General features: G+C 47.5%; 1 protein-coding gene across 3 annotated transcripts in view; it reads left to right on the forward strand.

Annotated features, from left to right (window-relative positions):
* Tmcc3 (transmembrane and coiled-coil domain family 3) overlaps nucleotides 1-14,148 on the forward strand; it is a 152,383-nt gene extending 138,235 nt beyond the window's left edge. For all 3 annotated transcript variants that reach the window (XM_038314931.2, XM_038314930.2, XM_038314932.2), the window contains exons 2-4: nucleotides 1,965-2,881; nucleotides 5,724-5,859; nucleotides 9,926-14,148. In XM_038314931.2, the coding sequence (XP_038170859.1) occupies nucleotides 1,965-2,881; nucleotides 5,724-5,859; nucleotides 9,926-10,228 (1,356 nt within the window). In that variant the 3' untranslated portion in view covers nucleotides 10,229-14,148. The remainder of the gene's footprint in view (nucleotides 1-1,964; nucleotides 2,882-5,723; nucleotides 5,860-9,925) is intronic.
* The last annotated feature ends 239 nt before the right edge of the window (nucleotides 14,149-14,387 follow it).

Raw genomic sequence — 14,387 nt, forward strand, 5'->3', positions numbered from 1 at the left:
CCTGCATAATCCAGTTCCCGGCCTCATGGCTGCACAGCCCCATGAATTGCCCTGTGTGTCTCAAATCAGCATTTTCTAGGTTCAGTGTGTTTTTTGTTGTTCTCGTGTGGACCCTTTGCTGTTCCAGTTGAGTTATGAGCTACGGTTACACAGCGTCTGTGACCTCGCTGTGACCACCCTTCTGAGACCCGAAGATGGCTGGGTACCTGACACTCCTTCTTCCTGACCAACCAAAGCCACAGTTCCTCTGTCCGCTTCTTAAAAGCATCTTGTTTTCGAGTTTCACAGTGGTTTGGCGTTCATGTCCTTCCAGCCGGACTGGCGTGATCCTTCATGATGCTCTTTCCTCCCGAGGAAGCAATGTGAAAGGGTCCGTTTCATGGCAACCGTGTGTAGGAAGAGAGGTCAAGAGAGAAAGAACACTAGCAAACTTGTGCAGGTTTTGTAGGTGGCCTCCCTGCTGACCTTTGCCTTTTGGCAGAATCGCTTCCTCCTGATAAGGCACTGGGCAGGATTTAGGGTGGTGGCAAAGGTTTCATACTCAGTGTTGAAACCGGCCTGTATTGGGTCACTCAGTGAGGTCTGCCTGTTTAATTCCTTACTTTTGCTACTAGCTTACTGGTCCCTTTACAGTGTGGGAAGGGGTAACTTCTGCCAGCTATTGCCTTATCTCCTGTTGGGTACCGTCAAGATATTATTCTTATCACAGGGATATTGACGCAACATCTGAGATGTTTCCATTTAGATACTATGATTGGAGTTTCTGTTCAGACTCTACAGTGGCTCATTTTTCATCCTCTGAGGACAGTATCAGAGTAATAAGGTTTAAGGCAGCTTGGATGCAAACCCTGGCTCTGCAGCACTCGGTCTCTCTCTCTCTCTCTCCTCCTCTTCCTCCCTCCCTCCCTCCCTCCCTCCCCCCCTCCCTCCCTCCCCCCCTCCCTCTCTCTCTCTCTCTCTCTCTCTCTCTCTCTCTGTGTGGCTTTAGCATGATCCTTGCCAAGCTTGGTAATAAGGATCAAACAAGATGATCCCTACGGACACATCAGCAAACTTAGCGCACTGTCTGGTTTCGACCTTCTCTCTTAGACCACAAACATCTAACCCCAACCAAGATGCCCAATGCTACTTCATAGTTCTTTATCTGGACAGCCTGCGAGTGGGAAAGCAATGCCATGCTAGCTTTGTGTTATCACAGTGCTTCTCAACCTGGGGGTCGCATATGACACAGCCTTCTTAGCAGATATTTATATTACGATCGATGACAGTAGCAAAATTGCAGTTATGAGGCAGCAACAAAATAATTTTATGGTTGTGAGTCACCACAACATGAGGAACTGTGTTAAAGGGCCGCAGCCTTAGGAAGATGGAGAGCTGCTGTGCTATTGTCTGTGCGCTTGTTTTAATCGCTGGGGTTGTACTTTGGAGTTATTTGTTCCCATACAGAGATACTGGTATATTATTCAATTATCAAAGTTAATCATGCACCATTCAGTTCTGTCACATCTGCTTAATGGTTCTATTAGAAAAATAATTTTCTTGATGGATGTATCTGCTTAAGTTTTTTTCTTCTTCTTCTTTCTTTTTCCTCATCTGGTTAGATGACTGGGTTCTGAATTAGAAGCCTTGCCCGTAGTAAAGTACACTGTGAGGAGCAAGCCTCCCAAATTACACGCGTTTTCTACCCTGGAAACTGACAGCTACCACATACAGATGGCAAATCAGATACACTGGAGATAGGGTTTCACATCTAGGCTGTGTACAGCAGCACACCGAAATTGAGGAAGGCATTGGGCTGACCTACCTTTTGAAGCTTGAGAGGATAGCACGGAGTGTCCATCCTGCGGCACAAGCGCTTGGACAGTCTAGGACTTCACATGTGTGCCACACATGCGTGAACCAGTTCTGTCACACCAAATGTCTGCTTTGCTTCGGGTGTCAATGTGTTTCTCCTGTTCCTTCAGGTAGAACGTCATGACATGAATACCCTCAGCCTCCCCCTGAACATCCGCCGAGGGGGTTCAGACACCAACCTCAACTTCGACGTCCCGGATGGTATCCTGGACTTCCACAAGGTCAAACTCAGCGCCGACAGCCTGAAACAAAAGATCCTAAAGGTGACGGAGCAGATCAAAATCGAGCAGACTTCCCGCGATGGAAACGTTGCCGAGTATCTAAAACTCGTCAGCAGTGCGGACAAGCAGCAGGCTGGGAGGATCAAGCAGGTCTTCGAAAAGAAGAACCAGAAGTCGGCCCACTCGATCGCCCAGCTGCAGAAGAAGCTGGAGCAGTACCACAGAAAGCTGAGGGAGATTGAACAGAACGGGGCCTCTCGCTGCTCAAAGGAGACTTCTAAAGACAGCCTGAAGGAGATACACCACTCCCTGAAGGATGCCCACGTGAAATCCCGAACTGCTCCCCACTGCCTGGAAAGCAGTAAGTCGAGCATGCCGGGGGTATCCCTCACGCCCCCCGTGTTTGTCTTCAACAAGTCCAGAGAGTTTGCCAACTTGATCCGGAATAAGTTCGGCAGTGCTGACAACATCGCTCACTTGAAAAATTCCCTGGAGGAGTTCAGGCCCGAGGCCAGCACCAGGGCCTACGGAGGCAGCGCTACCATCGTGAACAAACCCAAGTACGGCAGTGACGACGAATGTTCTAGCGGCACGTCAGGCTCGGCAGATAGCAATGGGAACCAGTCCTTCGGCCCCGGTGGGGCCAGCACACTGGACAGCCAGGGGAAGCTGGCCATGATCATAGAGGCGCTAAGGGAGATCAAAGACACCCAAACCCAGCTGGCGGAGGACATTGAGGCGTTGAAGGTGCAGTTTAAGAGAGAGTATGGCTTCATCTCTCAGACTCTGCAGGAGGAGAGATACAGGTACGTAGGTCAGAGTGCTCCATTGGGCTTCCTTTTGCAACGTGAGTAACCAGCCAGAGAGGCTGTGTGCTTCAGAGTCGTGCGCTAATGAATGTGTTTGCAATAGAGATGTGGGTGCAGAGGCATTTAAAAATGGATAATTCTTTCCATCCTTCATAACTCTTAAGTTCCATAATTTCTGGCTTATGGCTGACAGTTAGAGGAAGACATTATATGCGTGGGTCTCTTAAAACATCATCAGCCAAGCTGTGACTCACGTGCATATTAAGACATTGGCTCATCAGGCATCTGTGATGGTCTTATTGCACTAATCTAGAGACTTGTTTCCCTCCATAATGCCAGTCAAGTGAATCTGTTTCATTGGACAATGAGGTAGGTTTTTATTTGGTGTGTCAGCTTCAAATATCCATATTTTGTTCACTAAACTTATTTTTTAGTTTTACATGGATTAGAGGGGTGGTTCAGTGGATAAATGGCATTGCTTGCCATGTAAGAATGAAGGCATAAGTCCAGATAGGTGGCACCCATGTAGACAGTGAACTTGGCAGCGCAGGTCTGTAACCCTAGCACGGGGTGGGGGGGGGGTGCATTGAGACAGTGCAGGGCTGTAACCCCAGCACTGGGGGCCATAGAGACAGGCAGATTCCTGGAACTTGCTGGCTGGCCAGCCTAGTCAGGTTCAGTGAGAAGCCTGATCTCAGCAAATAAGGTCACGACTAAGGAAAACATCTGGCTTCAACCTCTGGTCTCTATATACACCCACATCACAGATATAAATATGTACACACACACACACACACACACACACACACACAAAGTGTTTTACTGTGAATGAGAGGCTCTCAAACACCATCTTGAGATTAATCCAAATCTTTTGGGGTCTCTCAGCTGCTTGTGAAAGTATGTGTTTTGTAGGCTGGCATTTATATGTACACTGCTTCTTAATAAAGAGTGTGGATAATCAAATATGAAATTATTTGCCCCATTTTGCTCATAAAAAGATCATCCCAAAGTACTTCTGTCAAAATGGACTAACGTCTAAGAATATAAAATAGATTGTGAATGTTCATTACATACTGTAACAGTTAAGTTATAAATTTAACTTACACACTGTTTTACACTTGATGTGTAATTTTATGTCATACTTTAGAATGTGGCTCTTTTCTCGTTCTCATGAAACTTGATTGTGATGCCAAGATTTGAACCCAGGGCTTCATGTATCTTAAGTGCGTGCTGTACCACTGAGACATATCACCAGCCCTGAAACCATTTTTTAATTTTATATATGTGTCTTTGATTTCAGCATATTCATCACACAAGAACTGTGTTTCAAGCCACGGCTGGCCAAGAGTGCATTGACCTTAATTTCATCTAGATAGTTTGAGATAGAGTGTGTTTTGGACGCATGTGTTATCCCAAATCACAAATACTCACTTTGTGTGAGTTTTGGGCCGTCTTTGCTTTCACGTGTCCTGTGTTTTGTTTGTGATCCCGGCGATACAGTCATTGGTGCATTACCTAAGAAGCTTAAGAAGGCTTGCTTAGAACAATGATAACATTTGGCACCCATGAAGCTGAACCTGAAGATAATCATTAAATCTGAATTAAGCCTTCACCTGCTTTTTTAAAAAAGGTTCTATCAGATGACCCACATAAATATGTACAACTGGCCTGGACCGGTCATTCCAGGCTAAGACATCCTCCCTAGATACAATCCCCTCTTTAAAGTAAGCAGGACAGAGTTTCAGATAAGACCCAAATCCTCTTCTCTGGGGTGGGTGTGGGAAAGGAGCTGTCTTTCTCTTGCTTTTGGGTTTTTGAATCTGCTATTCCATAAGCCATCTATAATTTGTGATAAACTTGGTTTATTTTAAAGATTTATTTATTTTTATTTTATGTGTATGAGTGTTTTGCCTGAATGTATATCTGTTCACCATGTATGTGCAGTGCCCATGAGGCCAGAAGAGGGCATCAGATCCCCTAGAACTGGAGTTACAGACAGTTGTGAGCTACCACGTGAATGCTGGGGTTTGAACCCCTGCCCTCTGAAAGAGCAGCCAGTGCTCTTAACCACTGAGCCATCTCTCCAGCCCTTGGGGTTAGTTATTTATTAGCACGTAAAGTGAAAGAGCCGAAAGGCGTGTCAGGGTGTTTACTGTGAAGTTGCGGGATTGACCACGGGAATGGAAAACTTCATTCTTTTCCTCGTTGGCTGTGTGACCATGAGATCCCAGTTACTGGAGAGCAGGAGAAGGAGAAGCCAGTGCAAACATGGCCGGTCCTGGCTTGTCCTTGCTGCACAGCCATCTCCCAGCTAGGGGCAGCTGCATCCTTGGCAAAGTCTATCTGTCGTCCTTGCAGCTATTCCAGGTGCTGGTCTGGCATGGGTGAAAAGAAATTAATTAAAAAAAAAAGTTTGATCTCAGTAAATCCTCAGAAATGAGGACATACAGTTAAGACTGCAGAAACAAGCCAGGCAGTGCCTTTAATTCCAGCACTCAGGAGGCAGGGAGGCAGAGGCGGGTGGATCTCTGTGAGTTCAAGGCCAGCCTGTTCTACAGAGTGAGTGCCAGGACAGACTCCAAAGTCACACACAGAGAAACCCCGAGTCTTTAAAAAAAAAAAAAAATCAAGACTGCAGAGACAGGTCCCTTCTACATTTGGGATTCAGGAGTAACCAAAATTGTGTTCCCCGCAAATAGAGCTACTTTTTCAGAAAGACAGTCCTCCAGGGGATGAAAACAAGTCAGCCCCCCCCCCCGACAAAAAAAAGACATCCTTCTAGAATGCACTGTTGGAATGCCTATGTGATGTGCTCAGTATCGGCTCCTGTCTTTTCAAGGTATGAGAGGCTTGAGGACCAGCTTCACGACCTGACAGAGCTGCACCAGCATGAGACAGCCAACCTGAAGCAGGAGCTAGCCAGCGCTGAGGAGAAGGTGGCCTACCAGGCCTATGAACGCTCAAGGGACATCCAGGTATGGGCCCCTTCCCGAGTGAACCCTGGTGAAGGGTTTTCTTTTCCTGGCTTTAACTCATCAGGCAGACTAAGTTGATACATTTCCCCTGTGCATGGGGAGTGAGATGTCTTCTCTACACGGACATTTCCCGTCCACCTCCTGGCCCTCCTGACGTGTATTGACAGTGTTTCTGAGATCATTTACCCTGTGCTCCTGTTGTCTAACCCAGTTGGCAAGGATTTATTGCTGGCCTAATTCCAACACCACCAAAAGTGTTAGGCAGCCCTGCCTTCAGGAGGCTTCTTGTGTGGGCCAGGAGTGATCGAGAGCCACCTTCCTAGTACAGCTACAGTACCCCTGAAATCCAGTCTTGCCGAGCCCCACTAGCTGGGGTAGGAGGAGGGGGTGGGGGTGGCAGTCAGGCATTCTGGGGTAAACATGGGATTTGAGTCCCAGGTCTGTTATTTACCAACTGTGGTTCTGAACAAGCCTTGAGTCTCTTCTTTAAAGCAATTGCTTTATATGTGTAAGAATGGCAAACGTTCGACTGCCAGCGTCTACCTAAGTACTGTATGGGTTTCTTCCTCCTCCTCCTCCTCCTTCTCCTCCTCCTCCTCCTCCTCCTCCTTTTCCTTCTCCTCCCACTTCTCCTCCTCCTCCTTCCTTCCTCCTTCTCCTTCTCCTCCTCCCCCCTCCTCCCCCTTCTTCTTCTTCTTCTATGTACTCAATAGCCCTTGGAGATTGCTCCTATTGTTCGCCTCATTTCTCAGGTCTGGAGACCAAGGCACAAAGAGTCACAGTGACCTGAACAAGGCATGGCAAGTTGTCCCTTAGGACTGGCAAAGAAGGCTGGACTTGAACGGGATAGGCAGGGCCCAGAAGGTTGACAGGAAGGGCTGAGTAGATCCATATAAAGTTTATGTCATAAGCAAAGGCCAGCTGCGCGGCTTCCTCCCGGAGCCCCCAGGCTGATGTGAAACAACCCAAGAACAAAGAGGGAGAGTCACACTCAGTCTCACGTTTTCAGACTTTCTCTGTAGTGGGTGTATGAGCGTCAGGAAGGCCATCCGCCCCCTGAATCCCACCCCACAGGGGAGAAGACCAAAGCATAAAAGATGGCGGTCTCTCCCCAGCGCGTGTGCTGCAATCCAGCTGCATGCCTTGTATTCTGCTCTGGTGGAGGCTGTGTTTGCTGATGTCAGAGGTCTGCTTGGACAGTTCTGGAAAGCAGGGCTTCAGAGCTGATAGGAGACCTTGTCCCCAGAGAGCAGAGGGCACTGGGTGACTGGCTATTGTCTGAGTGAAGAGCCTCGGCATCTCCACTGACTGGCCTGAGTGACTCTATTGTCTATAGAATCACTCTATTTAAAACATATTTTATTACGTTTACTCGTGTGTGTGTGTGTGTGTGTGTGTGTGTGTGTGTGTGTGTGAGTCACAGCACACGTATGATGATTACAGAACAACTCTGGGGTGTCAATTCCTCTTTCTACCTCTGGTTCTCAGGAATCAAATTCAGTTCGTCAGAATTGGCAGCAAGTACTTATAGCCACTGAGCCATCTCACCAGCCCTGAGGCCATCCTACTTTAGAACAGGCCTGGGACATCACCGGGTGGTGTCTAAATGTGTCATTTCCTCGCTTAGGAGATAGTTTGGCTTAACATTGTTCTCATTTTCTTAAGAAACTTATTCCGGGAGTGAGGAGGTCAGATCCAGGGAGAGGCTCCCCCAAAGGGAACTCTAACTTCAGAAGAGTTCATTTCAGCGTTTCCCAGCTCCGTCTCTAGTCAGAACTAGAAAGAGCATTGGGATAAATGACAAAGGTCGCGGAGGCTCAAAGCGGGCTCTACTACTCGGTCTCTGTGTGAGCCTGGCCAAGTCAGTGCCGCATGCCTCCGATGCCTCGTCTTCAAAAAGTCCGGAAGATCAAATAGAATCAGATATTTATTGTACCAGAATCTTCGCCAGGCACATACTAAACAGCCAAGAAGTTAATGCTGCTATTCCTTTTTATCTTCCTGTTGAGTAGCAACATCCCCCAAAGGCTTTTAGCTATTGAACCTCTCCCGGTTCCCTTCGTTGCTGATATCCTTGGTTCTTGTAAGTGGGCTTCCAACAGGGATGGGCTGCGGGTGCCCACAGACCCACACAATTTCTGCTCTTCTTTTAGGTGATTGACCCTCCTGCCCCCTTTAAAGTCCTGAATATCCAGTTTAAACTACTGAAGAAAATCCCTTCCTCTGTCTTCATCTAAAACAAATTAAATACTGGACCAAGGATGTCCTAGCCATCGCGGGGCTTATTATCTCTCGGTGCCATGGACAGATGGCCTTATAATTCACTTACCTAATTTTCTTGTATTTTTCTTTTAGTAAAAAAAATCAGTAGCAGTTCTAAGATTAGTCTGAGGAGATGTGGACTTCTCTACCGTAAACTGAGTGAAAGGGCCGAAAATGACAACCCTCTGTCTTGGTCTCTCACCCTTTCACGCCATGCCTAAAAAGGAAAAAAGGAAAAAAAAAAACCCTGGGCCCCACAGCTGAAAGCAAGTCCGCCCTCCTGCACATGCCCGTTAGTGCCGACAGCCAGCGCCGTTTAAATGTGAAGAGCTGAAAAAGTTGTATCCTCTGGTCGGGAGCCTAGTATAATGAAAGTTGCTATAGTAACGGAGAACCCTGTTCTTTGGCCCAGAGAGTATATTCAAGCAGGAGAAAAGCAAATCAATGTCGGAGCCATTATACTTGCTTAAAGCCCGGAAAGGTGACTGGACCCAGCTGCACAAGCACATTGGGCAAATGATTGCAACCGCGCTGGCGGAGGTGCTGGCGGAGGTGCCCGCACCGCCTCTCGTGAGGTTCTTTGTTCTCCAGGGGCCCGGGCTTTCCTCTGGAAACTCACATCCTGGTACTGGCAGCCAGCTAGGCTCTTCAGCCAGGATGCGGCCCCTGCCGCACACAACACTACTCTGTTCCGAGGTGGACGGTGAGGGCAAGGTGGGCTTAGCCCCTGTCTGCATGCAACCTGTGTGATCTCCCAGCTGTGCAGGAAGGCTGCCTGGAGACTTGCTGGGTCAGGGAGGGCTGCCCTCGGGAAACGTCGCTGGGGGCTGCCGAGACCTCTGAGATACATGGCCCATCTACAGGTGAAGAGCCGGGATGCTTAAGTGTTTCCAGTGGTATATACTGCGTGGACAAAGTCCCCCGGCATATTCAGAACCTGGAAGTAATCAGTTTGACCAGCACCTTGTATGAAGGCAGGAGAAGATGACTGAGCACGGGCTAAGCAAGTTTTGGGAATGTGTTATGAAAAGGGGTGTCAGAGATGTGTATCTTTCAAAGGTCACTTGGGCTATTACAGGGAATGTGGGTGTGGAATTCATGTCAAAGCCCAGCAAGCAAGAGGTCCTGGCGACTCTGGAATGGGGACTGTATGAGAGAAAAATGGATTAAGATAGAAAATGGACACTCTATTAGTGGAGCCAGCTGATGGCTGGACAAGAGACATGTCAAGGGGTGCTCTTGAGCGTCTGTCCTAAGAGTTAGCAGTGTTCAGATGCAGCTCCAACCCTTCTCTGTTTGTCCCCGACAGTGCCCACAGATGCCTGTATTTTATGTCACTTTATCTCAAAACAGGAATGGCAGGGTATGATAGCATGGGACTCTAACCTCAGATCCCAGCACTTGGGAAAGTTGAGGCAGGAGGATTAGAAATTTAAGTCCAGGTTGGGCTACTTCCCAAGAGACCTTGCACCCAAAATAGATAGATAGATAGATAGATAGATAGATAGATAGATAGATAGATAGATAGATAGATAGATAGATAGATAGATAAAAGTGGATCACCATAACTGCTGACTTATGGTGTTTTATGGTTGCATATATGTGTGTCCACTACCCATGACAGGGTAAACGGAGTCTTGGGATTCCTGTCTCATACCTCTGTCTCTCACCATCAGTCTGGAGACTTGAAACCGCCCAGGCACTAGGTGTTGTGAGCCGAGGCTTCCAGCACATCTGGGCGTGTGTTCCCACAAGGCCTGCGATTCCAACGGTATTTGATTCCTTGCTGTCCTCTTGCCTGCAGGAAGCCCTGGAAACTTGCCAGACGCGCATCTCTAAGCTGGAATTGCATCAGCAGGAGCAGCAGACCCTGCAGACGGATGCCGTGAACGCCAAGGTGCTGCTGGGTAAATGCATCAACGTGGTGCTGGCCTTCATGACCGTCATCCTGGTGTGCGTGTCCACCCTGGCCAAGTTCGTGGCACCCATGATGAAGAGCCGCTTCCACATCCTTGGCACCTTCTTCGCTGTGACTCTTCTGGCAATATTTTGTAAAAACTGGGACCATATTTTGTGTGCCATAGAGAGGATAATAATCCCGAGATGAGCCGTTGCTTCCCGCCTTCACATCCTCTCAAGTTTTTATTTTGAAGAAAACTCTGTTGCAGACTACCAAATTTCTGAACGAACGGCTGTGCCAAAGACGGCGAGAAGGACTGAAGCTGTGGTGTAAATAATTAGCGTCTCCTAACCCGGTAGCAGCTGCCAACACAGTCCCTGTCCGTGGTTAACACAAAACCGCCCTAGAGTTCTCCCCACATCGCTCATGGCCTTAATCAGAGCAGATCTCCGGCCCACCTGGCGAGCTCGGCGCGGTAGAGCCCCATTCACTGAGCGCTTGGCACAAAGAGCGACCCAGAGGAACGGGCCTCCCTGTGTTTCCCATGAATCTCTGTCACATTGAGCTTCGTGATTGCTAGCAGCTGCGTGCTCTCTGAGCCCCACAAACAGCAAGGATATGGCAGGACTGGGGGAAGTGAGCAAACACAGGTTGTCAGCAGTGTTGAGCTCTTGGTGGTGGTGGTGGTGGGGTCTGCGGAAGCTCAGTCAGTCTCTCTGTGATCTATCCCACTTGTCCACGGGTGGCACTGCGTCCTGTTATGTGCCCGGTGTTCACATTGGTCAATTGTATATGCCCCTGTACCATGCAAATCTTATCGCTGCTTCTCTGGCAGAAGTCTGCCTAACCAGTAGCCCCGCACTTTACACAGTAGACACTAGGATTTACAAATGGGCTCACCTCTTCTTCTGCCCAGGGAACCACACACCCGATTTCATCTCACCTGGCTAGCAGGGCTCTGCTCTCGGAGCGTTCAGCTCGTGCTTTTGTCCAACTGCAGCTTTGATAGCGCAGGGTGTTGCAAGCATCCCTGGGAGGCTCATGCTCAATCTGGCGATGGTTAGCTGTGATAAATCCCCTTAGAGGATGGCATGCACTTTTCGTGATTCACTTTGCTCTCAGGTCTGCGGAGACCAGAGTCCAGGGAATGAAAACAAAATCAAACTCCATACATCGTATGTGTGCCAAGGCAGGACCCTGGGGGCCTAAGAGGGATGTGACCTCTTGGTCTGATCGGATGGTGGCTAGGCGAGTGGGAGCCCTTTACCCAGACGAGGTCAGGAGGGTCCACTTAGGGACGCGAAGGGCAGCGAGAATAAGATGAATTAAATCCAGTGTTGAAGCTCAGTTGCTGTCTGTCTCGTAGGCACATAGTAGGACAAGTTCTGAGGTCACAGGATAAATGCACTGCCAGTGAGCAGAAAACATGCAAGAGCCGCTGCATTCGGCGGCTGCCGTTTACTGAGAAGCACAAAGAGGAGAGAGAAGGTTGTGCTGGACGCTGCCAGCCAGTTCCTGGTCCTCCCACTGCACCTGCCAAAGGTGTAAAGATGCAGTTAAATGTTTGCTTTCTTCCAGAAGATGCTCTCCAAGATCTACGGATCATCACTTGCAAATTCTTTCTTAGGGACGTTCTCGGGGTGATAGGGGTGTGTAAAAGCGTGCAACAGTTTAGTATAAGCCCGGCTTATGTGAGTGGGACTCGTAGAACTCCAGCCTTTGCCCCCCACTCCCAACTTTTAAATCAATAATTAGAAAATTCACAAAGTATTTAACCATTACCCTAACCAATTCCAGAGTCAAGCTTTTTAAAAAGTAATAAACATCATGTAGAGCATTTGGAAACCAGGGATGGGGGAGTTCCCAGCCCCACTCCTATCCATGACTGTGTCCCCACACAGGACCGATGGAGGTTTCTAGTCCAAGCAGGGAGGAGGAGAGAACCATGATCTTCCTTGATTCTTGTATTTTAATGGCCTGCTCCCTTACCTGGAGGCATCAGACTCCCTCTGCCTACACCTTGAAGCAAGCTGGGCCATGCCCATCCCCCATTGTCGATTGTCAATATTTCCACATGGCACTTACAACATGTCAGGGCCTGGGGTGGCTCTGAGTGCTGCTGGTAGTTTATAGAAACAGTATGAATTCAGCCTTAGAGGCTTAGGTCTACAGGAGAACCCAGGGAGAGCAGGCTTGTTCTCATGCCAGTGCACACCCCATGCCTGCACAGCCTAGCAGGACTCTCTTGATTGACACTCTCAGACCTGTGAGGGAGTAGAGAGGAAAGTTAGAGCCAGCACACTCCATGCTCTTCAGTCTGAGCTTTGGGTAGAATCTGTCAGAAACAGGCACTGTCCTGAACTAATGGAGTGGGGGCAGGGGGCACCCAAATCATCATGGACTCCTAAAGAATTCATTGAATTCCGTTGGCTCCAACTAATTGTCAAATCGCCTTCTTTACCTGGGTATGCCTAGCCTGTATGGCGCCCTTGCTTCGGTCTTACAGAAGGTTCATGAAGCGTTTTATTTTTTTAGGAAGATTGCAGAGTTCAAAGAGACTTTGATCGGGCAGTGCATTATTCTCTTAAGGGCTATAACCCCTCTTTTGCTCTCTTGAACACATAACATACACACTGAAGAAATAAATTGTATAAATACACAACTAGAGACAATGGCACAACTGTGACTTACCTTGGGACTGGGACTGATTCACAATTGAGTCAGCCAGTCTTGTTTTGCACTTTACGTTGGTAATAAACATCTCACGTATTTCTAGGGGGTGGGAACCATTTGGGATGAGCAGGCAAGTGCCTGCTCCTTTAAGGGGCACTGGCGAGGCATTCCAGATGCTGGACTCTGGTTCTTTGGTGACATTATCACGATCAATCACCAGCGTCGTGATTACCGAGGACAAAACAGAACTTAAACATATTAAGAATGGCAAATATGAAAAATCGTCCCTCTGTGGGTTTTGAATTTTTTTCAGCTCATATTTGGTATATGATTAATCTAGAATAGTTCCCCCCACCAAAAAAAATTGATGTGTCAGTGAAAGTACTCTCGCTGATTTTTTTTTTTTTTTTTTTTTTTTTTTTTTTTTTTTTTTTTTTTACTGTGAACACAGCAGCCCCCATCCCAAGCTCCTGGCTTGTGGCTTAGTAGTGTTCAGGTCTTCTGACCCTGTCGGCTGCCGTCATTCACATTAACGCCCTGGCACTCTGGTTTTTATTGAAGGATTTCCCTCTGTGTATACTCACTGCCCTGCCTGCCTCTGACAGCAGGCTTCAATACAGGTCAGAATGTGCTGAGGGAGCTAGTTTGCCCCCCAAGCAACTAATTACTTTGGTTCTTGGGGGTTGAATTTGACATGCCAAATTATTTTGTGTTGTATGGGAATGTAGAGTGGGTGTTTTGTTGTTATTTTGCTTTAGTGTTGAATCCAGACCTAATTGTTTGGGTTTGGAAAAACACGTATGCTTATTGATAAGGATGAGTGTGGTTTAACAACCTGACTTGCATGCTTCCAACTTTTGACCTTGGACTGGGGGAACAACTACAGGTGTATGTGGAGAGAGGGTTTAGAGTTAGTAGGTAACTTTTAAGGGGGTCTAAATAGACAGATTACAGAAAGCAGATTGGCCAATTTGTATCAAAAATAAAGAGCTTTAAGAAAATGTGTCAATGAGAGGAACCAGGTAACTTGTTAGAAATAAAGCAAAAATTCCGTTTTCTGGCATGGATTCAGTTCTCTGCTGAAAGAGGCCAGAAGAGGTGTGACACCTTGCGTGTTTGAGGGTGGTCTACATGTTGCCCTTCTCATATATTTAAAGCATGTCTACTATGTTTGTCCTAAGAGAAACATTTCAACTAATCGTGCTCTGTGTTTAAGATGTGCTGGGGCAGTAGCAGCAACCCTAACGTGTCAGGGATGCTGATCATAACCTTCACTGCAGAATTCCCATCTTGTGGGGATGCTACATAGTCCTGTATCTGCCGAAAATTGTAATTTCTCTGTAGATCTTCCCCCATGGTGGTGTCACCGATGAATTCAAAGCAGGTGCCATTATTTTTTAAACACTTGATGTTTGCTTTGGTGTTGAATAAAAGAACTAGATTTCTTAAATTTTTACACTTGTCATAGCCCATCTCTGTAGTGTGTGTGTGTGTGTGTGTATGCGTGCGCACGTGCATGTATGTGTGAGAGAGAGAGCATGCACACATATGCACATGCATGTATGTAAAATAAGTTTATAATAGACTCTTAAAAAGCAGCTTTAGATTTAAGGGAAAACTCAGGAAGCTATGTAAAGATGTCTCTTGAACATCCTGCCCCTACTTACACACCCTCACTCCCCAGGATCAACAT

Source organism: Arvicola amphibius, chromosome 17, assembly GCF_903992535.2.
Source record: "Arvicola amphibius chromosome 17, mArvAmp1.2, whole genome shotgun sequence".
NCBI classification, from domain to species: domain Eukaryota; kingdom Metazoa; phylum Chordata; class Mammalia; order Rodentia; family Cricetidae; genus Arvicola; species Arvicola amphibius.